The following is a 27,348-nucleotide window of genomic DNA, read 5'->3' on the forward strand; positions in this document are numbered from 1 at the left end:
GTGTCTGTTTGGTTTCCAGTAGGTTCCCGTGGCCTCCAGAGAGAGGTCCACATCCCAGCCTGGTTGGAATGCGGCCTCCCCAGCCCAGCCCCGGTCTTTCTTGCCAGCACTCCTGCCGGCCGTGCCTGTGGCCTGCTTTAGGGGGCATTTCGTGGCGTCTCGCCTCTGTGTTGGCTCTGTGTGTGGCATCCTTCGTTGTGCAGAAATCTTCGATTCTGACGTTAGCAAATCCAGCAGTTTTTCGCCTTGTTGTTGGCGTTTTAAGGAGTTCTTTCTCCAACCGCAGGACCACATGGATAGTCTACAGTTTCTTATATGAAGTCTTTATCTATTCAGAGTCCCTCTCTATATGTAAAAGCTGGATTCCAGCTTTAGTTTTCTCCCGATAGTGAAAGTGAAGTTGCTCAGTCGTGTCTGACTCTTAGCAACCCCATGGACGTAGTCTACCAGGTTCTACCGTCCATGGGATTTTCCAGGCAGGAATACTGGAGTGGGTTGCCCCTACTAAACGTGTCTTCAGTAAACACGCTCACTTTTGGTGTCCCCTTATTAGGGCCGTGTTTCTGTACTTTCTGCTCTTTTCATTTACCTGTAGCTTTGTTCCTGAGCCAGAACCATAGAGTTGTTGGTGTGTTTTTAATTATTGTGGCTTTAGTTTTAAAATCTAGTAGGATGAGTACCACTCATGGCTCTTCTTTATCAAGGTAGCTTGGCTGCTGATGGATCTTTATTTTTCAGCATAAATGTTAGAATGGTTGTTGAGTTTCTAAATACATATATGTATGTTTGTATGCATGTGTATATGTATGTCTATGAAGGTATGTTCAATTAGAGTTTTCCAGAAATGTTCAAATTTATGTTTGTAGTTCATAATATTACTTCGTTATTTTATAATGTTTCTGATCTGTATTTACACTTTTTCATTTTATTTGCATTTTGACTTTGTTTTTATTAGGTTTGTATGTTTGATTAACTTTTTTCATAGAGCCAGCTTTTGATTTTGTTAGTATTCTCCTTCATTCTGTTTCATTGACTTTCCACCTCTGTCTTTACTCCTATCTTGTGTCTGAGAACATGGACAATAAGTGGTTTATTCAGGGCCACAGGGTTAAGAAGGGATGGAACCCAAGGTATTTGTTTTTACCACTTCAGTAAATCCCCTCTCCCAGTGTGCTCCTGCACTCTGGCTCCTGGCCCATGGCTGAGAACTGGATTATGCCTCTAGCTGGAGGTAGGAGAATTCACCTGTGGGACTTCCTCATTTTCCTCTTGTGTTGCCTAGCAGAGTGCTCTCTCTAGAGTAGATTCTCAGACAGTGATTGCTTTGACTTGATTTTAGGATGAGAATAAAGAATATTGAAAAGGATTAATATAGTCAGCTCATTTCACTGACTGATTTTAACCCATGCTTAACAGTTAATGCAATTAAACAACCAGATTTAAACACACTCTTAGCAGTCGTGGCATGGTGGTTTGCAAGGGCTAATGCAGGCTGGAGAATTCCATGTGACAGAGAAGATGCCCTGTTACCCAGGGCACTTCCTGACTCTTTATAACATGCGTTTCTGATTGTGACAGGGGAAACGCTTAAGGAGCAGGGAGTGACCCACAATGTGAAAGCTATGGTTCTGGAACTAAAACAGTCTGAAGAAGACGTGAGAAAAAACGTCCAGGTTGAAGAAGAAAAGCGAAATGAAGCCAAGCTAGAAGAAAAAAGAATTCAGAGGACTAAAAGAGGACTGGAGATCCTTGCGGAGAGAGGTGCACAGAGCTTCAGACTTTTCTGCTCAAGTCCTCGAAGGGGGGCGGCGAGAATGGGCTGGGCTCGGGGGTGGAGAGTTGGGGGTATCACAGTTCTCATTGGCCTTTCTTTCCCAACAGTCTCACATTTTTTATGCCCCCATCACTGCTTTTTAACCTTGAACTAATGGAGTCCCTCTTGGCTTTTTGCAGCTGAGATGGTGGTGGATCCAGAAGCCACACCATACTTAGACATAGCTAACCAGACAGGCAGATCAATCAGAATCCCTCCATCAGAAAGAAAGGTAAGTTCTGTAAGAAACGTGTGGCTTGCTCTTTGATTTGCTGTCAGAACAGAAGTGGATTCTACCTATTTTGTCTTGGAATGTTACATAAAGGACTAGGAACAGCTTTCTGTCTCCAGTTGATAAACAAGAGAATGTCACCTACGATCCTGCTGGCCCACCCGGTGAGTTCAGTGCGGAATGGCAGGACCTCCCTGTCCTGGAGCAGTGGCTTCCGGTGGCAGTGCTTGTCCTGGTGCAGTCCATCTTCCTCGAGGCCACATGCCCTAGGGGGTGGATCAGAATGGCAGCGGGGGCTGCGTAGTTGGGAAAAGCCTGACAGGTGGTTCTTCCGCCTCTTCCCTCTGGCCCTGCAGCCCCGCTCTCTAATTGGAGTAAGGGGACGCGGCTTTACCTTGGAGCGTTTCCAAGGGGGTCTTTCTAGCCACTTCTGCAACTTGGCCCGTGAGATCAGTCTCTGAGCTGGAATCCAGTAGCTTCTTACATGAAAAGCTTTAGTGGCTGTGGGTCATGTTGATTTTAATTTTTTGGTCTTTAAAGGACATTTTTGAGTAGGTTTCACTGTATGGGTTACATTGTTTAAAGTTAAATTTTAATAAGAGAACTTTGTAACTCTCAGTTGATTTTTTATGGTAATTATTTTCCCACTGTAAGTATTGTATTCTCATATTAATAATATTTAGATCTTTGTGGAAAACATTAACAATATTTATATAAGAATTCAAATCTAAAAATATTAATGAATTTTAAGGAAATTTGGATCGTCTTACAAAAATTGTTTCAGAAATGCTACAGTTGACAGATTCTTCAGAGAAAAACCCAATTAGGAATAGAAAGTGAAATGAATGAATGAATGTTTCTAAAAAGGGTACAGTCGTCACTGGCTTCTTTAAAATACGTTTAGTTTTATGGATACTAGAAATAGACCCAGATCAGCAGATACTAAAATAAACTGATGCAAACAAAGGGACGGGCACATTAAGTGTCCCTCAAAGGGACAGACTCACTAAATGGAGTTCTTGTTTCAGTGTTTAAATGAGATGAAGCTTTAATTCTGTTTTCCTTAATTTTGACTTTTAGATTTCGTTGTGGTCTTGGGTTGGTTTGTTTGTTTTCACGTTCTTTTATTTCTTTAGACTTAATATGCTTTTAATATAATTTGTTTTCTTATAATTTAAAGTGATGTTTTTTTAAATCCTTATTTTTCCCTAGGCCCTTATGTTAGCTATGGGATATCATGAGAAGGGCAGAGCTTTCCTGAAAAGAAAAGAATATGGAATAGCCTTGCCATGTCTGTTGGACGCTGACAAATATTTCTGGTAGGCACTTTTGTCCTTGGTGGAGTCCAGTTTGGAGGAGGGCGGCAGTCACACACAGCACCTTCCCCAACCCTGTGCGCCCCAGACTTCAGGCTTCCCCCGAGATGGTTCATGTCAAAGGATAGTTATGATGTAGACTGACCGGTGAACTCTTTCTCCCCATTGTATTTCTAATTGATCGCTAAAGAGTTTTATAAACTTATTGCGCTAATTTTTTTTTTACAACAAGCACGTAGGATTTCATGTCTGTTTCTTATGATGCGTTGCCCACCTGAACTACAACTGACTCTGCAGTCCCCATCAGCTTTTCGCCTGATGGTTTTGGTATACACGTTGGTGATCATTCTCCAAATCCATTGTTTCATAGGGGCTCAGAATAATGATAGCTCGTTATTCCTTCTGTGTTTATTGCTGGAATTCATTTGAAAAAGACTTTCCCTCATCAGTCGCTTGGTTCTCCTGAGGTACAGTTTGTACAGAAAGACAGAACAAAATGCTTGGTTCTTTCTCCTTATTTTCTTGTTTTCAGAATAAATGAGTGGCTTCCCTAGCATCTTCTAAAGATGACATCACTGGTGAGGCTTCCTTGCCTTTTTTTTTTTTTTTTTTTTTAAGTGTCAATATGAGCTCATGGCTCAGTGCTTGTGGTGGTCATCTTCAGTGGGCAGGTGGTCCTGCAGCCCTTTGCCCTGATGCGGTGGCCTTTGTACTCTCTCTTGTCCAAAGCTGGTCCAGACTCACCCTGGCTGTTTCCTGCCCCAGCACTTTCTCTGGTGCCTCTTAATGGGAAATGATACTGAGACGCTATGATCCAGGCAGATGAAACATTTGAGAGATAGACTTGATGTGTGCAGTGGTCAAAAGGTAATGGCTTTAGTGGTATTTTCTTTTCCATTTTGAGAAATTCCCAATATATACAGTGTACTTCAACAAGATAAATGGTGTTTTTAGTTTGCCAGCTGTACAAGTAGCACCTTGTGTTTTAAGTGAACCAGCTTAAACATAGGCAGAAAGGGGGATTTATTTTCTAAAATATTTGGGAGGCAGGGAAGTAACCAGAACGGGGCCTTGGTGCCTCTGCCGTTTTCTTCTCCTGCCTCCAGGCAGTGCAGGCTGTAAGTTAGTCATTAAATTCAGATACGTTTTTTATTTCCTTCCACAGTTGTTTCTAACTTTTTGTTATGGAAAATCTCAAACATACATAATAATAGCGACTAATATAATGAGTCCCATAGACTTTGCATTCATCTTCAGCAGTTATCAAGACACGGTCGATCTTAATGTGTCTGTATGGGCCTTTCTGTTTTGTTTTTAACCCTGGAAAAACCCTTGAAATCATTTTCAGGTCTCAGGGAACCCTTGAAAAACAATAACAACTCTCTTTTCAGTTCACAGTACATTCACATGTTCAGTGAGAAGTAGATATAGTAACCCAATAATAATTATCGGTGGCCTTTTAAGTAGAAAATGTTGTTTTTCTGGGGAATCTGTTTATTCAGGCCAGCTTACTAGCATACTTCCTGTGCGAGTTCCCTCTCTTCGTCAAAGGGATCCACTCTTAACCAAGGCAGCGTGGAGACGGAAGAGACGTCCTGTCTGCTTTCCCCTGTGACGTCTTCCTGCCTTCTCCAAGTAGCTCGAGTTCTCTCCCAGCTCTCTGTTGCACATCTCGGGGTGTGGTGCGTAGTGGGCCTGAGAGCAGCTTCTCTCCCATTTTCAACTAGAAAGGGGAGTTCTGCTCTTGGCCAGGGTGGAGTGACTGGGACTGGGTTTCCTCTCCCCTGCCTCAACTGAGACACGGGGCAAACTGTATACAAACAGTGGTTTTCTGGCGATGCAGGACAGTGGTCCCTGAGGTGGGGAAACAAACACGGGGGAGCCTGTGGATGGTTTCAGCTCACTGCCTGGCATTCCTAGCCCTCAGCGTGGGAAGGAGAAACCTACTAAGGGCCTCCCGGTCTCCCCCGAGTGCACGAGCTGGAGCTCAGGGAGGAGGGAGCTGCCTGAGGGACAGCATGGTGAGTGCAGAGGGCACCCCAGGGCTCTGCCATCCCCCCATAGAGAATTCAGTGGGGCGTGGCAGCAGCAGGAGGACTTGTTTCACCCTCCAGACTGCTCTGGTCCCACCTAACAAGGCATCACACCACCACCTTAGATGACGTTTTAACTGCATCCTGAGCAACGATTCACTGTACTTACTAGCTCAGACAGTAGAGCATCTGCCTGCAATGCAGGAGACCTGGGTTCAATCCCTGGGTCGGGAAGATCCCCTGGAGAAGGAAATGGCAACCCACTCCAGTATTTTTGCCTGGAGAATTCCATGGAGAGATGAGCCTAGTGGGCTATAGTCCATGGGGTCGCAAAGGTCAGACATGACTGAGCGACTAACACACACACACTGAACCCAAGCACAAGAAATACAAAAAAAAACTGCACACAATCCAGTTCCTTGCTGCCAGTAACAAAACTATAAATGACTTTTTAGCCAACTTTCCTTTTTTTAAAAAAAGCAGATACTAAGCTACCCTGGTGGCTCATATGGTAAAGAATCCACCTGCAATTCGGAAGACCCAGGTGCAATCCCTGGGTCAGGAAGATCCCCTGGAGAAGGGCGTGGCTACCCACTCCAGTATTCTTGCCTGGGGAGCATTCTAGCCTGGGGAATCCCATGGACAGAGGAGCCTGGTGGCCTGCGGTCCGTGGGGTCACAAAGAGACAGACGCGACTGAGCGACTAACATTGTCACTTTCAAGCTTTAGCTCACCTTTCTTGAAATTAATATCTCATGTAAAAATGTGAAACTTTTAAGGGAAATACAGTAGATTTCTATTAAATAACTGACTTAAGCCCAAATGTGATTTAATTTTTCTAAAGTGAGGCTCAGTATATTTTATTTAAATCAATGTTATACATTGACTTTAATGTTTTTAACATGAAAATTTGTTGGCTATCCACTTAAGGCTACTAAAGCAAAATCAATAAAACATACTCTAAGACCTAATTTTATATCAAGGCATTACATTTCTGAGTGACATGATCAAGTTCAAATGTAGTCCTAACAATTCCAAAATTATTATATAAGGTGATATCATCTCTTATCATAAGGCTGCCATGTGAATAAAATGCGTTATTTTTTTAAAACTGAAAGAATGAAGTGACCTTCTTTACATGAGTCCTGTGCCTGTGTTTTGGTTTTGGTTTTGGCTGCATACACACTCTGTCCTGGGTAGACTTGTATTGGCGATTTTATTTTTAACTGAAAGGAGGGAGGCACTTTCTGTCCTTGCTCTCGGTGTGTTACACGCGTGAGCCTCTTCACACAGGTGGGACTTGGAGAGCCGTGCTGAATGCCAGCTGCTTTCCTGAGGACGGCGGGGTAGGCTCTCCCAGAAATGCAAGGTGTCTACAGGTAGATCAGTCAGTCTCACCTGGAGTGGAAAGTTACACCACTCAGGGCCCATGAACTTCTTCCTCTCCCCTCAATGTCAAGTTCTCAGGCGAAGCAGAGACTTGGAGAAGGTGCCCCTCACCTGGTCAAACAGCTGTGTGTGTGCGCGTGTGTGTAAAAGATGGTGTGTATGTTACAGAACATTCACAAAGATGAAATGATCCAGCAAAGCAACCACAAGTAAATAGGAAAATCCTGCCCTGAGCAGTTATTCTTATGCCCTAATGGATTCTCCAGTGTGTACCCTGGCATGTAAGCATTCCGCTTAGGAGACTAATGCTTTTTTTTTAAAGTGTAAATGACAGAGCGCTTTTGTTTTTTTTCCCAAGCAGATTTTGATGGGCAAGATGTGAAACAGTCTGATTTTTAGTAGGAGACCAGCAGAAACAGACGAGATCTCGTTTGTGGATGTGTCGTGCATGGTTCCATGTTTTACTTTCCTGCCGAAGGGGGTTCAAGCTTGAGATCTAGATTGCACTATGAATTTCTAACATAATCACAGCTGGAAGTCAGGTGGTCTCAAAGTCCATCTGTGTGAGCCCTCCGTCGCCTCGCCTGCCTGCTGCTTGTATCTGGTTCAGCACTGGGCCCCAAGATCAGCTAGGCATTCAGAGCCTGGCGTTTTTCTGGATTGCTTTCCTCCCACCTTAATGTCACCGGACATGAATGTCTTTGCCAATCTTCATCAGTTGAGGCATTCACATAAAGGGAGAATTTTTTTTTGGTGTCCTTTTTAAAGCCTTGATTCTCACTTTGGCTGTGTATTAGAGTCACTTAGGGGGATTTGGGCTTCCCTGGTGGCTCAGTGGTAAAGAACCCACTTGCCAACGCAGGAGACAGGAGGTGCAAGTTCAGTCTGTGGCTCGGGAAGATCCCCTGGAGAAAGGGAATGGCAACCCACTCCAGCATTCTTGCCTGGGAAATCCCACGGACAGGGGAGCCTGGTGGGCTACAGTCCAGGGGCTCACACAGAGTGGACACAACTGAGCAACCAAACAACAACAGGAGGAGGATTTTAGAAACACAGCATCCAGGCCCCACCTCCAGAGCTTCTGTTACAATTGCTCTGGTGGGGTCCCAGCATCCGTTTGTTGTTTTTTTTTAAGACAAAAACAAACGGAAAAGGAAACAAAACCTCCTCACATCCTGGTCATTCTAATTTGCAGTCAGAGTTGGAAACCACTGCTTTAAAGCATGGTCTCCCCATGTTTGCTGAGGAGTACCGACCCAATGGCCCCAATTTCCGCTTCCCGCCAGGCCTCTTTCCCCACATAGCAAGGGTGTGTGTGTCCGTCTGTCCTCTCCCCCTCCCGAGGCAGATGATGTTGAGCTTCTGTTTCTGAACCCTCACTGCTTTCTTTCCTCATTGGAAGAATTCAGATTATACGTAGGGTTCCCTTCAAAAACATTGGGATCTCTGTCTTAGTCTTTGGAAATACACCAACAACCAGAGGGAAAAAATTCCAGTAATTCACAAAAAAGGCTTTGTCAAGCTACTCACCAGTGACGCCACGTCCTGTCTCTTGGCAGCGAGTGCTGCACAGAGCTGCTGGACACGGTGGACAACTACGCGGTGCTCCAGCTGGACATAGTGTGGTGCTACTTCCGCCTGGGCCAGCTGGAGTGCCTGGACGACGCCGAGAAGAAGCTGAAGCTGGCCCAGGAGTGCTTCAGAAAGTGTTACGGGGAAAATCACCAGAGGCTGCTGCACATAAAAGTACGTTGCTGTCGCCCGTTGTAGGTATTGCTGAGCCCTTTTCTAGAACCTGAGTTTATTCCTGCTGAAGTGTTTAGACTGCTGCCAAAGGAGGTTCAGTGATAGTACTTTGCAGCGAGCTCTTTTATTTTATTTTTGTATCGTTTGGCCATGCCACGGGGGCATATGGGATCTTAATTCCCCAACCAGGGATCCATCCCATGCCCCTTGCATTGGCAGCACAGTGTCCTAACCAGTAGGAGTCCAGGGAAGTCCCCTTAAGCTATATTTTAAGGGGATTGATAAACATTTTAAAAGTTAGCCTATGCCTTTGATGTGTGCAGCATTTAGCCCAGAAGTGACAGTTTTCTAGGCACACAACCCCATGGATCACCCTGACCAAGAGAGCTGGTGGCTGTATTAAGTAGAATTTTATGAAAGATTTAAATGCAGAAGACCAACACTTTGAGCAGGATCAGCTCATGTGAGTGAGTCACGGCTCCAGAGCTGGGCTTTACAATAAGGACTTTTCTCAGGTGATTTCCACGGGTCATCAGAATTCTGCTTGGGAATCACAGGGCAACACAAGATGTTCCTAGTTTGGGATTTTGCATACTTCATCCTGCCCAGTGGGGTCCCGGCCTGGGTGCCTGGAGATAGGGGTTCTGTTTGGGACAATTAGTGCCGTTGTCCCCTGCGAGCTTTACTTTTGCATCATCAGCAGGGAAGATAGAAACAGTTTAGTCACGCCATTTGCCCCTGTAGAGAGGAAGGGAATTATAAATGTATTACAGACCTATAATGAGAAATTAGATTTATAATTTTTTTCTCCCAATAATTTTAGGGAAATTGTGGAAAAGAGAAAGTCCTGTTTTTAAGACTTTACTTGCTTCAAGGCATCCGAAATTATCACAGTGGAAATGGTGAGGAGGCTTATGAATATCTCAACAAGGTAAGAGAAGAGGCTCCGAAGTCGGAGCCGCCTTCCCCTGCGCTGTGTTTTGTGGTGTGTGCTTCCCTCTCCTGCACGTCCGCCGTGAACATATTTGTATCTGTGAGTGCAGGCAGGATGCTATAATAAGGAAAGCTTACGGAGGCAGTGGCTTTTACTGGCTCCAAGTTACCAGCCCTCATCTGGCTGAGCGGGTTGGGTGGCTCCTGTCAGAGCCTCTTCCGGCCAGCAGAGGGCGCAGGAGAGTCCAGGGCGAGCCAAGGCCGTTGGCTGCCCCCAGCTCCACTTCAGGGGACTTCATTACCAGAAAAAGAGGAGGAAATGGATCCCAGCCCCTCCCACGGTCCTTGGCCTATTTTCTCCTGTTACCCTGCATGGAAGTCCCGTGAGCAGAGAGGGTGTTGTCTGTTTGCACTCTTAGTGGTTGACATTGGTCACGTTTAGAGTTTTTATCTAAACCGTAATTCACATTGGGTACAGCCCAGTTTCCTTTAAGTGTTAGCTTTGTGTTCAGCTTTAATGTTGCTCATGGTTACACGATCCTTGTATTTTTCTCTGTCCGTAGGCACGTCAACTCTTCAAAGAGCTATATACTGATCCATCCAAAGTTCACAATCTGATGCAGTTGGGATTTAGTGCCCAGGAAGCTCGGCTTGGCCTGAGGGCGTGTGACGGGAACGTGGACCACGCGGCTGTCCACATTGCCAACCGCAGAGAGGTACGTAATGCAGTCTTGGCAGCGCTTGGTGAGGCCTGTGCCTTTGAGTGGGTGCGACCCCTCAGTGCCTTAGCTCTTGGGTATGACAGAATAGAGACAGACAGCTCCATAGCAGGCATTATTAGCAAGGGAGTCCTTATCTCTGCAGACTGGGAAGTCAGGAGAAAAATTTGTCTTTTTTCTTGCATCAGTTTTCAGACAGTACAGTTTCCTTCATTTTACTCTTGCTGTGGTGGCAGATCGCTCATAACTATAGTCTTAATGACTATAGTCAAGCAATCTTCTCTCTCTCTCTCTTTTTCTCATAGTGTATTTCTGGAAACCATTTTAAAGGGGGCTGTGTTTTCCATGGGGTCATTGTTACAGTTCAGGATGTCATTCTTGCCTAGAAAAATGAGTCAAATCATACGAGCAATTAACAATATGTTATAAAAGCAAAGATTCAAAATTATAATTTAAAACAGAAATAAGTACAGTTTTAAAAAAGAAATTTTAGGATTTGGGAAGTTGGAAGGATTTTTACTATGTCTAATATGCTGGTTTTACAAATGAGGAAAACAGGCTCAGGGGTGGACTTTTCTGGGGTCATGGGTCACGTCATTAGCAAAACCTAAACTGAGGCTTTGTTTTTCTCCTGTACTTTCTAATTCCCATATGAGAACAGCATTTGAGTTTTTACAGAAGGTTCTGAAAAGCCAAGAGATAAAAGGTGGTAAAAGTTACCACTTCATTTCCTAACTTTTTATAAGAAGCAAAAACAAGTTGTTTTTTTTTTTAAATAGTGGTGTCCTATCGGATGTGCATTTAATGAATTAAACTATAAGCCCTTGGAGAAGATAAAAACAATGGTATAAATATGTAACAGTTGACCTTGCTCGCTCTTCCACCCATTGACTGTGTAGTTAGAATGCTTTTGGGTTCAGGCAACAAATTTAGACTGGCTTAAACACCCAGTGAAGAGGGTGCAGGAGAAGCGTACTGGCCTGCTTAAATGTGAAAGCCAGAGGCGGGCTGGGTTTCAGGTTAGTTTTAGGGGTGCTTCACCCTGTCCTGAGTTCTGGTTTCTGTCTCTCCACCTCCTCCGTGTTAGCAGGGTCATTCCGTCACAGCAAGAGCAGCTCCCAGGGCCCTCAGAGACCTGAGCTGCTCACTGATTGGCCGCCCTGGAGCCAGTTGCCGTGGCCAGGGGTATGCCAAGGCCTGAGTGGTTTGCACCTGTCTCCCTCACTTAGGTGCGTCAGGGCCTCCCTGGGGAGCTGGTCAGCCTCCCACACCCTTGGGCGCGCTAGGGTAGCTGGTGGGAAGAGTAGCTCTGAGGCCCATGGAATGTGAGCTCCAGTGAACCTGCCATCTCTCGGCTCCTGAAGCTCTGAGTTTGAGCACCTCACTGAGTTGAGGGTGATATACGATGCCTAGAAGTTTGCTTTCTTGCGCTTCGTGGCCCTGAGCTCAGGCCAGCTTCTCATCTGGCAGAAGCAACAGACTAATGAAACCGAGGTCACTTACAGCACTGACGTGTTAAAGGCTTGTGAGAGGCAGTGTGGCAGCCTTCCTAAGAGATGTGCACTCTTTTGCCTGGACGTAGCCGTGACTGGAGAAGGGAATGGCAAACCACTTCAGTATTCTTGCCTTGAGAACCCCATGAACAGTATGAAAAGGCAAAATGATAGGATGCTGAAAGAAGAACTCCCAGGGTCAGTAGGTGCCCAATATGCTACTGGAGATCAGTGGAGAAGTAACTCCAGAAAGAATGAAGAGATGGAGCCAAAGCAAAAACAATACCCAGTTGTGGGTGTGACTGATGATAGAAGCAAGGTCCGATGCTGTAAAGAGCAATATTGCATAGGAACCTGGAATGTCGGGTCCATGAATCAAGGCAAATTGGAAGTGGTCAAACAGGAGATGGCAAGAGTGAACATCGACATTCGAGGAATCAGCAAACTAAGATGGACTGGAATGGGTGAATTTAACTCAGATGACCATTATATCTACTACTGTAGGCAGGAATCCCTTAGAAGAAATGGAGTAGCCCTCATAGTCAACAAAAGAGTCCGAAATGCAGTACTTGGATGCAATCTCAAAAATGACAACGATCTCTGTTCATTTCCAAGGCAAACCATTCAGTATCATGGTAATCCAAGCCTATGCCCCAACCAGTAACGCTGAAGAAGCTGAAGTTGAATGGTTCTACAAAGACCTACAAAACCTTTTAGAACTAACACCCAAAAAAGATGTCCTTTTCATTATAGGGGACTGGAATTCAAAAGTAGGAAGCCAAGAAACACCTGGAATAACAGGCAAATTTGGCCTTGGAATACGAAATGAAGCAGGGCAAAGAGTTTTGCCAAGAGAATGCACTGGTCATAGCAAACACCCTCTTCCAACAACACAAGATTCTACACATGGACATCAGCAGATGGTCAACACTGAAATCAGATTGATTATATTCTTTGCAGCCAAAGATGGAGAAGCTCTATACAGTCAGCAAAAACAAGACTGGGAGCTGACTGTGGCTCAGATCATGAACTGCTTATTGCCAAATTCAGACTGAAATTGAAGAAAGTAGGGAAAACCACTAGACTATTCAGGTATGACCTAAATCAAATCCCTTATGATTATACAGTGGAAGTGAGAAATAGATTTAAGGGCCTAGATCTAATAGATAGAGTGCTTGATGAACTATGGATGGAGGTTTGTGACACTGTACAGGAGACAGGGATCAAGACCATCCCCATGGAAAAGAAATGCAAAAAAGCAAAATGGCTGTCTGGGGAGGCTTTACAAATAGCTGTGAAAAGAAGAGAAGCAAAAAGCAAAGGAGAAAAGGAAAGATAGAAGTATCTGAATGCAGAGTTCCAAAGAATAGCAAGGAGAGATAAGAAAGCCTTCCTTAGCAATCAAAGCAAAGAAATAGAGGAAAACAACAGAATGGGAAACACTAGAGATCTCTTCAAGAAAATTAGAGATACCAAGGGAACATTTCATGCAAAGATGGGCTCGATAAAGGACAGAAATGGTATGGCCCTAACAGAAGCAGAAGATATTAGGAAGAGGTGGCAAGAATACACAGAAGAACTGTACAAAAAAGATCTTCACTACCTAGATAATCACGATGGTGTGATCACTGACCTAGAGCCAGACATCCTGGAATGTGGAGTCAAGTGGGCCTTAGAAAACATCACTATGAACAAAGCTAGTGGAGGTGATGGAATTCCAGTTGAGCTATTTCAAATCCTGAAAGATGATGCTGTGAAAGTGCTGCACTTTACCGTGTCTCCAGAATATTGCACTGCAATACTCATTGTCATTTCCTTGGTTTATTTTCCTAATCCTAGTGTAAGGAGGAATAGCGTGTATCTCACTATGAACAAAGCTAATGGAGGTGATGGAATTCCAGTTGAGCTATTCCAAATCCTGAAAGATGATGCTGTGAAAGTGCTGCATTCAATATGCCAGCAAATTTGGAAAACTCAGCAGTGGCCACAGGACTGGAAAAGGTCAGTTTTCATTCCAGTCCCAAAGAAAGGCAATGCCAAAGAATGCTCAAACTACCGCACAATTGCACTCATCTCACACACTAGTAAAGTAATGCTCAAAATTCTCCAAGCCAGGCTTCAGCAATACATGAACCGTGAACTTCCTGATGTTCAAGCTGGTTTTAGAAAAGGCAGAGGAACCAGAGATCAAATTGCCAACATCCGTTGGATCATGGAAAAAGCAAGAGAGTTCCAGAAAAACATCTCTTTCTGCTTTATTGACTATGCCAAAGCCTTTGACTGTGTGGATCACAATAAACTGTGGAAAACTCTGAAAGAGATGGGAATACCAGACCACCTGATCTGCCTCTTGAGAAATTTGTATGCAGGTCAGGAAGCAACAGTTAGAACTGGACATGGAACAACAGACTGGTTCCAAATAGGAAAAGGAGTTTGTCAAGGCTGTATATTGTCACCCTGTTTATTTAACTTATATGCAGAGTACATCATGAGAAATGCTGGACTGGAAGAAGCACAAGCTGGAATCAAGATTGCTGGGAGAAATATCAATAACCTCAGATATGCAGATGACACCACCCTGATGGCAGAAAGTGAAGAGGAACTAAAAAGCCTCTTGATGAAAGTGAAAGTGGAGAGTGAAAAAGTTGGCTTAAAGCTCAACATTCAGAAAATGAAGATCATGGCATCCGGTCCCATCACTTCATGGGAAATAGATGGGGAAACAGTGGAAACAGTGTCAGACTTTATTTTTCTGGGCTCCAAAATCACTACAGATGGTGACTGCAGCCATGAAATTAAAAGACGCTTACTCCTTGGAAGGAAAGTTATGACCAACCTAGATAGCATATTCAAAAGCAGAGACATTACTTTGCCAACAAAGGTCCGTCTAGTCAAGGCTATGGTTTTTCCTGTGGTCATGTATGGATGTGAGAGTTGGACTGTGAAGAAGGCTGAGCGTGGAAGAATTGATGGTTTTGAACTGTGGTGTTGGAGAAGACTCTTGAGAGTCCCTTGGACTGCAAGGAGATCCAACCAGTCCATTCTGAAGGAGATCAGCCCTGGGATTTCTTTGGAAGGAATGATGCTAAAGCTGAAACTCCAGTACTTTGGCCACCTCACGCGAAGAGTTGACTCATTGGAAAAGACTCTGATGCTGGGAGGGATTGGGGGCAGGAGGAGAAGGGGACGACAGAGGATGAGATGGCTGGATGGCATCACTGACTCGATGGACGTGAGTCTGAGTGAACTCCGGGAGCTGGTGATGGACAGGGAGGCCTGGCGTGCTATGATTCATGGGGTCGCAAAGAGTTGGACACGACTGAGCGACTGATCTGATCTGTGTGATTAAAAGAGAACTGACATAGACATTTGTGACTAAGGGAAAAGTCTCCTTTGAGGCCCCAGCTTTGTGTCAGCTCTGAGAGAACGGAGGCCTGAGGCCCGTGTCTGCTGGCTGGCTGGCAGCATCTTCCTCTGCTTAAAGATTCCTCATGCTTCTTAGCCTTCGAAATATAAATGGAAGAAGCTGGAATTGAAAGCAGAGGATGAAACAGGGTAAAGGCATTTAACACGGTGTGTGTGTGTGAATGCAAGTTGAAATGTAAGCAATAAGAATACTTCTGCTGGCCTGGGTGGGATTTGTGGGGAAGCAGGAGAGGTCAGCTTGGAGGTGGAGCTGGGGTCTGGGAGCCGGGCTGCCTCTTTGGGTTCAAGGGGGGGCCACTGCAGGTTCTGAGTAGGTGCGGGAGCTGACGGGCCTGTGCAGAAGGCCTTGGAGTGGGGAGATGGCCTGGGAGGCATTAGAGGATGTGGTAGGGGTGCGGACACCGTCCGGGTGCATTGGGGCGCTGGGCTGCAGAGCTGTGGGGCTGTCTTGGCCCGGTTGTTCACAGGCAGGTTCTCTGGTGCCGTAAACAGGAGCATACAGGCGGGGGTGGTCTTCATCTCTGGAAACGTTTGGGGCAGTCACTCCATCCTCCTGGTCCTGCTGCCAGCTGGGAATGCTTGGTTTGGGGCGAGGATTCCCTTCTTTTCCTGAGCGGTGAAGCTGTGCTCCTGCTCTGAGAATGTAGAAGGGACCCTTGTGCTTGGGCTGAGCCGTGGAGGTAGGAACAGATACATCAGAGGAGAAAAGGCTGTTTTTTCTGCTGGCCTCCCCACGTTGGGCCAAGGACTGACCACGTCTAGAATGTACAAGAGGCCGTCTCCCAGCTCTGTGGTCAGTGATGACCTTGACTGGGTCACCCAGCTGTCTTGAGAGATTTCTGTCTTCTCATTGGCAAAATGATGAGGCTGGATTCAATTAGTGGTTTTCGAACTCATTTTATTTTTTTTAAGCAGCAGAAATCCTTTTCAAATGACACTTGTGGGAATTCCCTGGCAGTCCACTGGTTAGAACTCTGCACTTCCACTGCCAATGCTGGGTTCAGTCCCTGGTCGAGGAGCTAAGATCCCACAAGCCCCACAGTTTGGCCAAAAAAATAAATACATGGGAAAAAAAAATTTTTTTTTTAAAATACATACATAAAAATAAAGTGACACTTGTTTTCAAAACAAGCTCAGAATTCTCCTAATTAGGACTGAGGTGGGAAGAGGAGACGACACTGATCTACAAAATTGCAATCCTTAACTCAGTGACTTTGCTGTTTTCCTAAAGGAACTGGACCAAATAAAGAAGGAGGAAAGAGAGAAGAAAAAACGCCGCCTGGAGAACATTAACCATTTGAAAGGAATGGGCTACTCCATGCGAGCAGCCAGGCAGGCACTCCATCAGGCCGCCGGGAACCTGGAGGAGGCCCTGAAGGTAACGCTCCCTGGCCTCTGGCCTCTCAGAGCAGCCTGGCTCCCGGCCCAGGTGCCCTCTCCTCTACTTTCTCATCTGAGCGGCTCTCTGGTCCTTCATGGCACCAGGAGCCCCACTGCTGTGGTCTGGCTCCTCCTCATTCCTGCTTTGGATCCAAGGGTCAGAGGTCTCGCTCTTGCACCCAGTGGCCGAGCCAGAACGGTGCCCCCCACCCAGCTGGGGGCATGTCCCTGATGCGGCAGGCTTCCCAGGGCGAGGACTCGGGGGAGGCTTCTGGTTGCAACAGGAGGAGCTTCACAGTAACATGGAAGGAGAGAAAGGTGGTTGACGTTTCAGTGTAGTTTTTTTGACTTAAAATGTTTTATTTGAATATCTAATTTTATTATGTAGTCAGTAGTACATGGTGGCAATGGGGCCTTTTAAAGAAATCCTCAGCAATGACTCAGAAGCTTGGGGTCCAGATGAGTGGTATAACTCTGCCTGGGTCCATATCCTTCCTGATGTGTGTTCACGGAGCAGACGAGTACTTAATGAGGGCAGGCACTGTGCTGATTCTCAACAGGCAAAGTGGGGTGAAGCCCTCGCCTGCCCTCGGGGAGCCCACAGATAGGTGGAGAGCACAGTGGGATCAGAGCAATCGTGTGGGACCCCAAGCATCTTGGGGGAGCAGGACTGCAGGCTGGGTGGTGGGGATCACGGGAGGGGGCCCAGCAGATGAAGGAGAAGTGGGGGCAGCTTGAAGTGCTGAAGCACTTTCATTTCTCTGACTTCTCAGAGAAATAAAAAATATAGTCAGTTCAGTCCACTTGCTCAGTCGCGTCTGACTCTTGCGACCCCGTGGACTGCAGCACGCCAGGCCTCCCTGTCCATCACCAACTCCCAGAGCTTACTCATGTCCATCGAGTCGGTGATGCCATCCGACCGTCTCATCCTCTCTCGTCCCCTTCTCCTCCTGCCTTCAATCTTTCCCAGGATCAGGGTCTTTTCCTTTAATTACACAAATAGGGCAAAATACATTTGATGAATGTAGAACTATTTAGGTTAAAAGGGAAATTCCCCAAAAGAGCTTTACGAGGTTGAGAGTAAGTATCATGTGACAGAAATCCAGGTCTGAAGACTTCTGCTCTTGTCTGTGACATTTTAAACCTACAGCATGTCACCTTCTAGAGAGAAATGACCTCAGCAGGCTACCCTGGGCTGCTTTGGTAGCTTTCTGTTTGTAGCTTTTTACGGCCTTGTCATCCCTAAGGCTAGTAAGCTCTAACAAAATGTCTCTTTCTGTTTGGGATCCTCCTGCCCTCTCTCTCAAACCCTTTCCTGCTTCCTCAGATGAGACCTTTTTGCCTGAATAATCTTGTCCATCCTTCAGACCTCGACTCAGACGGGCCCCTTGGCAGGAGCCTTCTCTGAACAGCAGCCTCCTCCCCAGCCCCTGCCTGGTCGCAGGTCCCTTTGCTCTCCCACAGCACCCTTGGCCTCGTTCACCACACTTTCCTGCACCTGTCTGTGCGTGCTACAGCTGTGTCTGCTCAGCACGTGACGGGCGCGCGGTCTGCGCCCGAGGGACTGAGCAGACATTAGTGATGAGCAAAGGGTATTCCTGTGTGTTTTTAGATTCTTCTCCATAATCCTCAGCTGTGGTGGTTAAATGATTCAGCTCCGGAAAGCAACAACCGTCAACAAAGTCCGTCTCAGGAAAAGATTGACCAAGTAAGTGAAGGTGTACTGTGCCCCCTCCGCAGGTGCCACCTCGCGTGGGCCTGGCTGGGGTGACAAGGTTGGTGGCCCGGCAGGGCCGAGTCCTTGGCTCCTGCGGCTCCAGGTGTGACCAGGCCCACCCCAAGGAAGCAGAGCACGGCATTCCCTTCAGAGTAGGACACCCAGGAAGCAACACGAAGGCGTTCTTCAGCTTTCTCCTCTGCTATACACACACCTCTTTGTGCGTTGACCCGTCTCTGACCGCCCATCTCCCTGCCTGTGACCTGCAAGGGTGTCACTGTGGTGACTGTCTGGTTTGGCCTGCCGGCAACACTTAACCAGCGAGCTGGTCACTAGGCAGACGGACAGCACATCCTCTGGCTTGAGCTGGCTGCGTTTCCGAGGTGACTGCCCCGACACAGTTGGCCCAGCTCCCCCTCCTTCCTTCCCAAGCTTCCCCATGTACCCATTAGCACAGGAAGCCAGTGGTCCAGGCGTGCAGTGGGTTTTAAACTTCTCCCCCCATACCCTCTCCACCAGGATCAGACTCCCCTGGCCCCGCATGGGGGGCGCATCCGCTCTGTGCGGCGGGCCCTCTGCAGAGCCGCCTCCTCCCTGTTCCCCCAGCTGGTATACATGGGCTTCGATGCAGTCGCGGCCAAGGCGGCCCTGAGGGTGTTCAGGGATAACGTTCAGCTGGCGGCACAGACCCTGGTCCACAATGGAGGGAGACTTCCTCCCGACCTGCAGCTCTCGGCAGAAGACTCTTCGTCCACGCCGTCCACATCCCCGTCCGACTCTGCAGGTGGGTCCGGGGTCTCGGGGCACCAAGTGGGAGCCGGCGGGTGGAGGGGGTGCCTCGTCGGGGCCTGAGCAGGGCGTCCCCAGACGCCCGCCCCGTGTGCCGCTCGGCACTGTGGCCAGTGAAGGCGAAGCTGAGGGTCAGCTCAGTCTCTCCACGGACGCTCCTTTCTCTTCTCCCTGAGCCCACACTTCTTTACTGCAGGCACCTCTAGTGCCTCAACAGATGAAGACATGGAGACAGAGGCTGTCAATGAGATCCTGGAAGACATCCCAGAACATGAAGAAGACTACCTTGACTCAACTCTGGAAGACGAGGAGATTATTATTGCAGAGTACTTATCCTATGTAGAGAACATAAAGTCGGCAGCAAAGAAGAACTAAGCGATGAACAGAAATAACTTAAGTTTCTGCTTATAAATATTCTATCGTTTTGAAGGTGTAATGCAGATCTTCTTCTTCCTTTTTACTGATTTTGCTGCAGAGTGCTGCTTTCTCGGGTGTAGGAGGGGCAGGTAGGGAACAGGGATGTAGAGAGTGAGAGACGGGGTGGGACAGGGTGCCGGTCCCCAGGGGTGGCCTTGGGAACTGAGCCGCCTCTGGCCTGACCTTGCTGTCGCCCGCTGCCTTCAGGTTCTGCGGCCTGAGCGCCACCCTCCCTGCTCGTGTGGCTCCCGGGGAGGGCTGCAGGAAGAGCGGCTGGGGAGGGGGAGGTGGACGTGTCTCCCGCTCTTCCCCTCGCCCTGCGCTTCTGCCCTCTGGAACCCACTGCTTGGTCGTCTCCTCCGTCCCACAACACAGCCCTGCCTCCTGCTTCACCCTCTGCCGCTTCCTGAACGTGTCCCTTAGATCCTCAACTGTTTCAAGCGCTTTGGGGGCCTTTTAGAGACAAGGCGTCAGCTATAGCAGCCACACCAGACCGTGACAGAGGCCTTCAGCCTGAAACAGCAGTGGTTTTTGTGCTTAGCCTAGTTAAGTAGAAGTTCCCCAGTGGCTCAGACGGTAAAGAGTCTGCCTGCAATATGGGAGACCTAGGTTCAATCCCTGGGTTGGGAAAATCCCCTGGAGAAGGGCATGGCAACCCACTCCACTAGTCTTGCCCAGAGAATTCCATGAACAGAGGAGCCTGGCAGGCTACATACAGTCCGTGGGGTCACAAAGAGTTGGACACGACGAGCAACTAACACTTAGCAAAGTAGGCACTTGAAATTCTGGGTGGAAATTCAGAATGTATATATATTCAGAATTCTTCTTTACAGATATAAAATCTTTTTATTAAACAGGAAAGTCTTAAATGCCAACCAAAGCAACTTACTTTTAATTAGCATTCTCAGATGCAGCACTGTCATAGTAAATCCATTGCTGGCTGAGATGCCTATGAGAGATTTAAAATCTATTTTCTCCATGTCTTTGTGGGGGGGCTGGGTATAATACAGAAGACTCTTTCTAAAGGTATGTAGTTACTAGCCTCTTAACTGCTCAAGTAACCGTTCTGAGTTGACCATGCCTTCCTCTGTAAACGTGTTATTAAATGAAGACCCTCTGCAGCACCAGGACACAGCCGGGAGAAGCCTGTGTGGAAAGAAATGCACGCCAGGTGTGTTCCCAAGACTTCCTGGCTGGTTGGAAGCTCCGCGACTGAGGGCAGATGGGTCACACAGTTGCCGTTGAGGGGCTGGCTGAAGTGCTTCTGCCGTGTCAGAAATCGTAAAGCTTGGACAGCAGGCTAGTGTGAACGGGTGGAAATCCTTTCTTGTCATTCTTTCAAAAATGGATGGTACAGGTGAAAATAAAAGACGGAAGATACATTCCAAAATTGTCAGCCTAACTTTGCGGTAAGTTACTCAAATTCCCAAACTGAGTAATGACAATACCCGGGTGATCTAGAGCTCCATTTAGGTTTGAGATGTCCGCTTGCATTGACTTCCCATGAGGATCATTAGTGACTGTTACTAAAAGGTCAAGTGTGCAGAGGCTCTGGGGCGAGGGGAGGGAGTGGGGGTGGTGGGGGGTGCTTCCTCGCCTGATGGCCGAGGCCGTGAGGGGGTCCCAGCCTCATGTAGGACCAAGTCAGGCTCACAAGGTACTGCCCTGGGTGTGGTCGGTTGTGGCTTCTCGTTTCCCCAGCTGCTGATCATGGCAAAGGCTAGGGGAGCCAAGCCACACTGGCGGGCCTCGCGCTCCACCTGGGCGTGAGGAGACACAGAGAAGCCCGTTCTGGAGCTCAGGACGGCGGGGTGTGCGCTGCCCACCTGCATGCGCTGACAGGCCTTAGCCCTGGCTGTGCCGCCAGCTGGTCATGTGACACCTGACAGGCAGTGATCGAGCACCGCTCCCTGCTCTAGGATGCAAGGGAAAGAGCAAAGGACATTTGTGATGAAAAAGCTGTTAAATAGGAGGAAGGGTGCTGAGCCTGAAATCACAGAGGAGACGGGCTTTGGGGGATGGTTCTCCTTGGAGAGTCAGAGGGAAAGGACACTGCGGATGTGGGACAAATGAGATTCCAGTTGGGGTGGAACAGGCTGAGTGTGCCGTGTTCATGAAGTCACAGGGGCTGTCCTAGGCCCACCGGAGGGTGTGAGACTGAGGTTGGAAAGATTGCTGAGTCCAACTACAGAGCGCCCTGACAGGCAGGCAGGGGTCCAGACGTTAGTGGGGCCATGGAGGGCTCCAAGCAGGGGGTGGGATGGCCAGGCCTGTGGGCCAAGGGGTCAGCCAGAGGCTGCGGGCACTGTGGCCAGAGCGTGCTGCCCGCGGTCAGATCCGATCCCATCACCTACATGAAGTTCTGCCTGCTCTTGGCTCTGGTGACACCACCAGTCCTGTCCCTGTTTTCCCGCCCATAAATCCTGTAAGTACTTCCTGTCCTTCCCCTGCCCAACTAAAGGGATTTATCAGAGGCAAGGATATTTTACCAAAGGCAAAGAAACAACCTGTGGTTATCTGGTCTTTATAGCTTCCTCAACATCTAGCAAAGCCTTCTTAGGCTGCTGAAATGAAAATTACTCAATAAAATTGATAAACCTTTAGCCAGATTCATCAAGAAAAAAGGGGAGAGGGCCCAAATCAGTAAAAACTAGAAATGAAAAAGGAAAAGTTACAGAAGTTCAAAGGACCGTAAGAGACTACTCCAACTGCACAGCAATAAAACGGACAACCCAGAAGAACTGCACAAGCTTCTCAGGTACAGTTTCCCAAGACTGAGCCAGGAAGAAACAGAAAATACGAACAGACTGGTTACAAGCACTAAAATTGGATCTGTGATTTTAAAAACAACCAACCAAATGTTTTTGGCATCATGACTCTACGGACACGAGTTTGAGCAAGCTCTGGGAGATGGTGAAGGCCAGGGAAGCCTGGTGTGCTGCAGTCCATGGGGTCGCAAAGAGTCGGACACAACTGAGCAACTGAACTCACTGAACAAAGTCCATGAGGAGATGGCTTCACAGGCGAATTGTACCAAACATTTAGAGACGAGCTAAGCCCATCCTTCAGAAACTATTCCAAACTGTTCCTGCAGAGGAAGGAACACCTCCAGACTAACTCATTCTATGAGGCCACTATCACCCTGATGCCCAAACCAAGGAGATCGTGCGCGCACACACACACAAATTACTGAAATACAATTTACCCAAATATGCTGTACACATGCAAGATAGTTTTCCATTTCTAACTCTTGGAGAGGGAGGCTGGAGGAAAACGAATGCCGCAGCCCACTGTAGGATTTGCGCCCAGGGGCTGTTTCTCAGGGTGGAGCGAGGGAAGATGCATGTGGTTGGATAAGACGCCATGTGCGCGCTGTCCAGGCAGGAAAGCAGCAGCAACCGTGAGCACCAAGGATCGAGCGTCTGGTCACTCACGCTGCCTCTGCCAGCAACGCAGTCCGAGAAGGTAACTATAAACATCAGCACAGGTACTCAAGGGGGTTCTCTCTGCCCGCTCTCCCTGGAACGAACTTCAGCTTCCCGGAAAGCCCCTCAGGACTGGGAGGGCCTGTCTTTGGCGGCTGCAGCCTCAGGCCCTGGAGAACCGCTAGGAAGTGAGAGCTCCCAGACCCGGCGGGAAGCGCCCAGGGACCCCTCACCTCTCCTGGGTGCCGCGTCCCACCTGAAGAAGGCGGGGTGATGCTGCTTCTGCGGGTCCTTCTCACCAGCCAGCCTGTTCTGGCAAGGCCCCTGGCTTCCCAGAGTTTGGGGGTGTGGCGCAGAGCACAGTCACAGAGGTAGCACCATGCTTTCTACTGCCCCTGGAGTCAGTACTGTTATCTGTTCATGTGGCCAGGGGGTCAGCATCCTTACCCACCGGGCATGGACCTGGGCACCCCAGGGTGCATCTGGCATCAAGACACCTCTCTGCATCAGGGGCTGCCTCTGCCTGGGGAGGCTCACCTTTAGCAACGTGCTCAGCTCTCAAGGGGATTCCCTCGTGGCTCAGAGGGTCAAGAGTCTGCCTGCGATGTGGACGACCTGAGTTCGATCCCAGGGGTGGGGAAGATCCCCTGGAGAAGAAAATGGCAACCCACTTAAGATTTCTTGCCTGCCTGGAAAATCCCACAGACGGAGGAGCCTGGCGGGCTACAAGAAATAACATCACAGAGAGTCTGACAGGACTGAGCAACTTCACTTTCACTTTTCAGCTCGCAAGGGCGGACACTGTCTTCTGCAGCATTTCCTCTTCCTGCAACAGCGGCCAGCCGGGGCCGGCCCGGAGGGCACCGTGGATGTGGACTGTGGGCACCAGCGGAGGGGCTGGAAGAGGGCCCTTGCCATATGTGAGGGGGCCGCTCAGGCGGCTCCTCTCAGGGTCTCTCAGCGTGTGAGCCCCACTTCTCCCTTCACCCCCTCTTGGCAGGGGCTTCCCCTGCACACCCCCAGGGCCTGCCTTGTCCACACCTGAGAGAAGGGGCCGCCTCTGTGCTGGCGGGAGGAGCAGCGGGTCCCTGCCGTCACCCAGGCAGACCGAGGGGCTGACTCCTTGCCCCCTGGCCTCCCTCCTGCCGCCCCCCGACTCAGGGACACTGCAGTGACACTGGAGGGGCAGAGGACTTCACTCCTGGGGGTGGGCCAGGCCCCAGCTTCGCGGGCACTCTCCTGCCCTCTGAGAGGGAGTGGGACTCTGTGCAGAACAAAAGGTGGTGCACCACAAGGCACTTTCAAGGACCTGTATTTCATCCTTCACAAGCGGACAATCTGCCAAAATAACGACAGTCCGTGGGGTTCTGTCTTGGGCGCAGCTTGTGGGATTTTAGCTCCCCGACCGGGGATCGAACCCAGGGTCCCGACCGTGAAGGCGCCCAGTCAGAACCACTGGACCGCCAGGGGAAAACCCCAATCCGTGCCTTTTTTGAAGCGTCCGTCTGGCTCAGCAGGAAAAGACTTGGCTTCCGGGGACCTCGGGCACCCGGAGCCTGAGCGGCTGGAGACCCTGAGAGTCGCGGGAGGGTCCCTCGGGAGGGTCCCGGGAGGGACGGATGGAGGGGCGGGCGGCCCGGCGAGGGCTTCGGAAGGCCGCCGGCGTGGGGGCGAAGCACCACCCGCCGCGCCAGTCTGCCCTCGGGGTCCGGGGGACGGGCGGCGTTCCCCCTCCTCGCGGTTCGGAGTCGGCGGGGCGCCGTCGGGGCGTCTCAGGCCGGCTGCAGGGGCGCGGCGGCGGCGGCGCAGCCCACCTTGTTGCTGAAGAGTCGCGAGAGGCTGCGCTTGGGGGCGGCGGCGCGCGGCGGCGGGAGGCCGCGAACGTCCCAGAGGCGCAGCGCGCCGTCGTGCGAGGCGGTGTAGAGCACCTGGCCGTGCACCTGCGGGCGCGGGGCGTGGGCGGCCGGCAGCGGGGGGCGCCCCGCCGCCCCCACCCGGCTCCTCCCGCGGCTCCGGGCTCGCCTATACGCGGCCCGCCCCGGCCGGCGGAAGCGGAAGGCTTAGCCCGGGCCGAGGCCCGGGGAGGCTCTGGCCGCGGGGGCGCGCGGCTGCCGGGAGGGTGGGGTGGGGGCCCTCAGCCCTTCCCTTCCGCGAGCGCTCCACCAACCATTGCCAACCAGCCGCGGGCCCGGGGGAGGGCGGAGCGCCTACCTGGATGCAGTTGATGACGAAGGCGTGGCCGCGGAACACCCTCCGCAGCGCTCCGGACTGGGCGTCGAAGGCGCGCGCGCGGGCGTCCCCGCTGCCGGTGAACACTGTGAACACACGGGGCCGCTGGCCTCGAGCCCTCGTCCCCTCCGGGCTCTGCGGGGCGGGGCGCGGGGGGCGCGGACGGGCAGGGGGACGGAGAGTGACGGAGACCCTCTCCCAGCCCCGTCTGCTCGCCTCCCAGGGATGTCGTAATTGCAAACAGCCCAAGCCCCTTGAAAGGAAGGAGGTGGCACCTTCACTATCTTTAGTACGGCTCCCTCAAGGTCAGCGTGGGGAGCCGGGGTCCCGGGCGCCCCATGTGGACCGCAGAAGGCTCTGCAGGGCTGAGGCGGCCCACCGCCCTTGGGCTTCGGGTCAGCCTGCCCTGTCCTGTTGAGACAGAAATGGCTGTCCCACCTGAGTTTCTGATTTAAGGAGGTCTGCGGTGGGGCCTGAGAACCCTCCAGGCTAGCCAGCTTCAGGTGATGCTGGTGGTGGTTAGGGACCCCACTGAGAGCACTAGCCAGAGGACAAGCACTCCCTTGTCCACTTACTACCTTAGCCTGGGCTCTCCCGGCAGCTGACCTTGACACTAGGATTTGAATGCAAATAGTTCATCTGGCAGGGCATTCCAAGATGTGGGGAGAGAAACAGGAAGGACTCCCCGTGCAGGTGTGTTAGTGAGCAGGTAGGTGACTGCTGGGGTGCCTGAAAGAAGGGGTGGCCCGTGTCTGAGATGTCCCACCTGGGGACAAGGGCGCTGGGCTCCTTTTCCATCAACTCCTAGTCGTCCTCGGCCAGAGGACCTCAGGCTGCATCAGGAAGTGCCACTGAGTGTGGTACCCAGACCACCTGCTCCAGCCACCCAGCAGCCTGAGTGAGCCGCAGGAAGCACCCTCGGGGGCTCCGTGTTCTTGGACTGTCTATTCCTTATCCCGCGTCCTGGGTCACCTGCCATTCCGTTTTTCTGCTAAAGCTACCAGTGAATGTGGGCTTGAAAGGGAAGTTTTGTTTGCCGGCCTTTTCAGTTCCTTTCCCGCCGCCCCTTCCACCAATGCAGGTAGTTACTGGGCATCTTGAGTGTGGGAAGAGGGCCTGGAATTTGGTCTGATTATCCTGCAGCCTGATGGCAAAGACCAACGGCCAAGTTACTTAACAGCCGGCAGCGAGCAAGTAGGGTCTGTGACATCTGCTGCAGCGGCAGGTTTCATTCCAGCTGCTGCCACAGGGAGGCGCTCTGGGCAACGTTCTTTTCTGTAAATTAGAGACTGGCAGGAGCAGAGCCATAATCACACTTAAAGCCCTGGACACAGAAACAGGGGGGCGGGAAAAATCATCTTTGTGCATCAGACACCTAAGTCCTGAGGGCATCTTGGGCACTATTTTTGGAAATCCGTTCTATCTTCATCTAACACCTGTGCTGTGAAGTCCACTTGAATTTTCCACTGTGACTCCTCCTCCAGCCCAGTCTGCTCCCTCATCCCTGCGCTGGAAGGACGGTTCTCAGGCTCAGCTCCCCGTGGGGCTGGCTTCTGGCTGCTGCTGCTGCTGCTGTGTGTGTGTGTGTGTGTGAGAGAGAGAGAGAGAGAGAGAGAGAATAACTGGGAAAAGGAGGGTGCTGATGGGAAAATATAACATTGGGGATCGTTTTAGGAAAGAAATATCCAGGAGCGTGGGGCCCTGCTCCCATCTAGGAGTGGTCAGGTTGTGCGTTTTGCTTTCCCAGCATGATGCCTGTCTTCTGGGTGTAAACATGGCAAGCCTCTTGGAGAGAGCCAGGAAAGCCCAGATGTGAGAGTTTGAGATCTGCGGGACAGAGTGCTTGCTGACTACCCAGTAAGCCACTCTACGCTTCTTTTCTTCCAAAATAACCCTGATTAGTCCTGGCAGCAGTATCCCCAGGAAGAGGTTTTATTATTCCATCTCTTTTATAGGCAGTGGTCAGAGAGATGTATGCAGAAGTCTTTGGGTGGAATTTCCAGAAAAGATCTTTAAAGGGGTCTACTCATCTAGAAGATATATCCTTTTGCCCTTTCCTCCTCTTCTTCCCACTTGCCTAAAACATGATGGCTGGCACACCAGCAGCTCTGTTGAACCACGAAGTCCCCCCTTAAAGATAGATGATACGTACTAAGGATGATGAAGCAAAGTGAAGAAAGGAAACTGGGTGTCTAACAACTTTGTGAAGCCATCCATTTCAGCCTAGATCACCAGTCTCTAAAATTCTTCTACATGAGGGAAGAATAAACCACTATCTCATTTAAATTCCC

The 27,348-nt window shown here is 49.7% G+C and overlaps 2 protein-coding genes and 1 long non-coding RNA gene across 6 annotated transcripts in view; 2 read left to right on the forward strand and 1 right to left on the reverse strand.

The window, feature by feature from the left end:
- NUB1 (negative regulator of ubiquitin like proteins 1) overlaps positions 1–20,793 on the forward strand; it is a 35,540-nt gene extending 14,747 nt beyond the window's left edge. For both annotated transcript variants that reach the window (XM_061415221.1, XM_061415222.1), the window contains exons 6-15: positions 1,579–1,761; positions 1,954–2,045; positions 3,258–3,364; positions 8,343–8,529; positions 9,353–9,460; positions 10,026–10,178; positions 16,332–16,478; positions 18,093–18,188; positions 18,804–18,981; positions 19,183–20,793. In XM_061415221.1, coding sequence (XP_061271205.1) covers positions 1,579–1,761; positions 1,954–2,045; positions 3,258–3,364; positions 8,343–8,529; positions 9,353–9,460; positions 10,026–10,178; positions 16,332–16,478; positions 18,093–18,188; positions 18,804–18,981; positions 19,183–19,361 — 1,430 coding nt within the window. In that variant the 3' untranslated portion in view covers positions 19,362–20,793. The remainder of the gene's footprint in view (positions 1–1,578; positions 1,762–1,953; positions 2,046–3,257; positions 3,365–8,342; positions 8,530–9,352; positions 9,461–10,025; positions 10,179–16,331; positions 16,479–18,092; positions 18,189–18,803; positions 18,982–19,182) is intronic.
- Positions 10,178–27,348, reverse strand: part of WDR86 (WD repeat domain 86) — a 40,020-nt gene continuing 22,849 nt past the window's right edge. The window contains exons 6-7 of one of the 3 annotated variants that reach the window (XM_061415224.1): positions 25,040–25,143; positions 10,178–10,563 (exon numbers count right to left, since the gene is read on the reverse strand). In XM_061415224.1, coding sequence (XP_061271208.1) covers positions 10,546–10,563; positions 25,040–25,143 — 122 coding nt within the window. In that variant the 3' untranslated portion in view covers positions 10,178–10,545. The other 2 variants (XM_061415223.1, XM_061415225.1) reach the window with 2 other exon arrangements.
- Positions 26,627–27,343, forward strand: LOC133246665 (uncharacterized). Its single transcript, XR_009736103.1, has 2 exons — positions 26,627–26,914; positions 27,013–27,343. It is a non-coding gene; the product is annotated as an uncharacterized LOC133246665 (long non-coding RNA).

Source organism: Bos javanicus, chromosome 4 (genome assembly GCF_032452875.1).
Source record: "Bos javanicus breed banteng chromosome 4, ARS-OSU_banteng_1.0, whole genome shotgun sequence".
In the NCBI taxonomy this organism is placed as follows: Eukaryota; Metazoa; Chordata; class Mammalia; order Artiodactyla; family Bovidae; genus Bos; species Bos javanicus.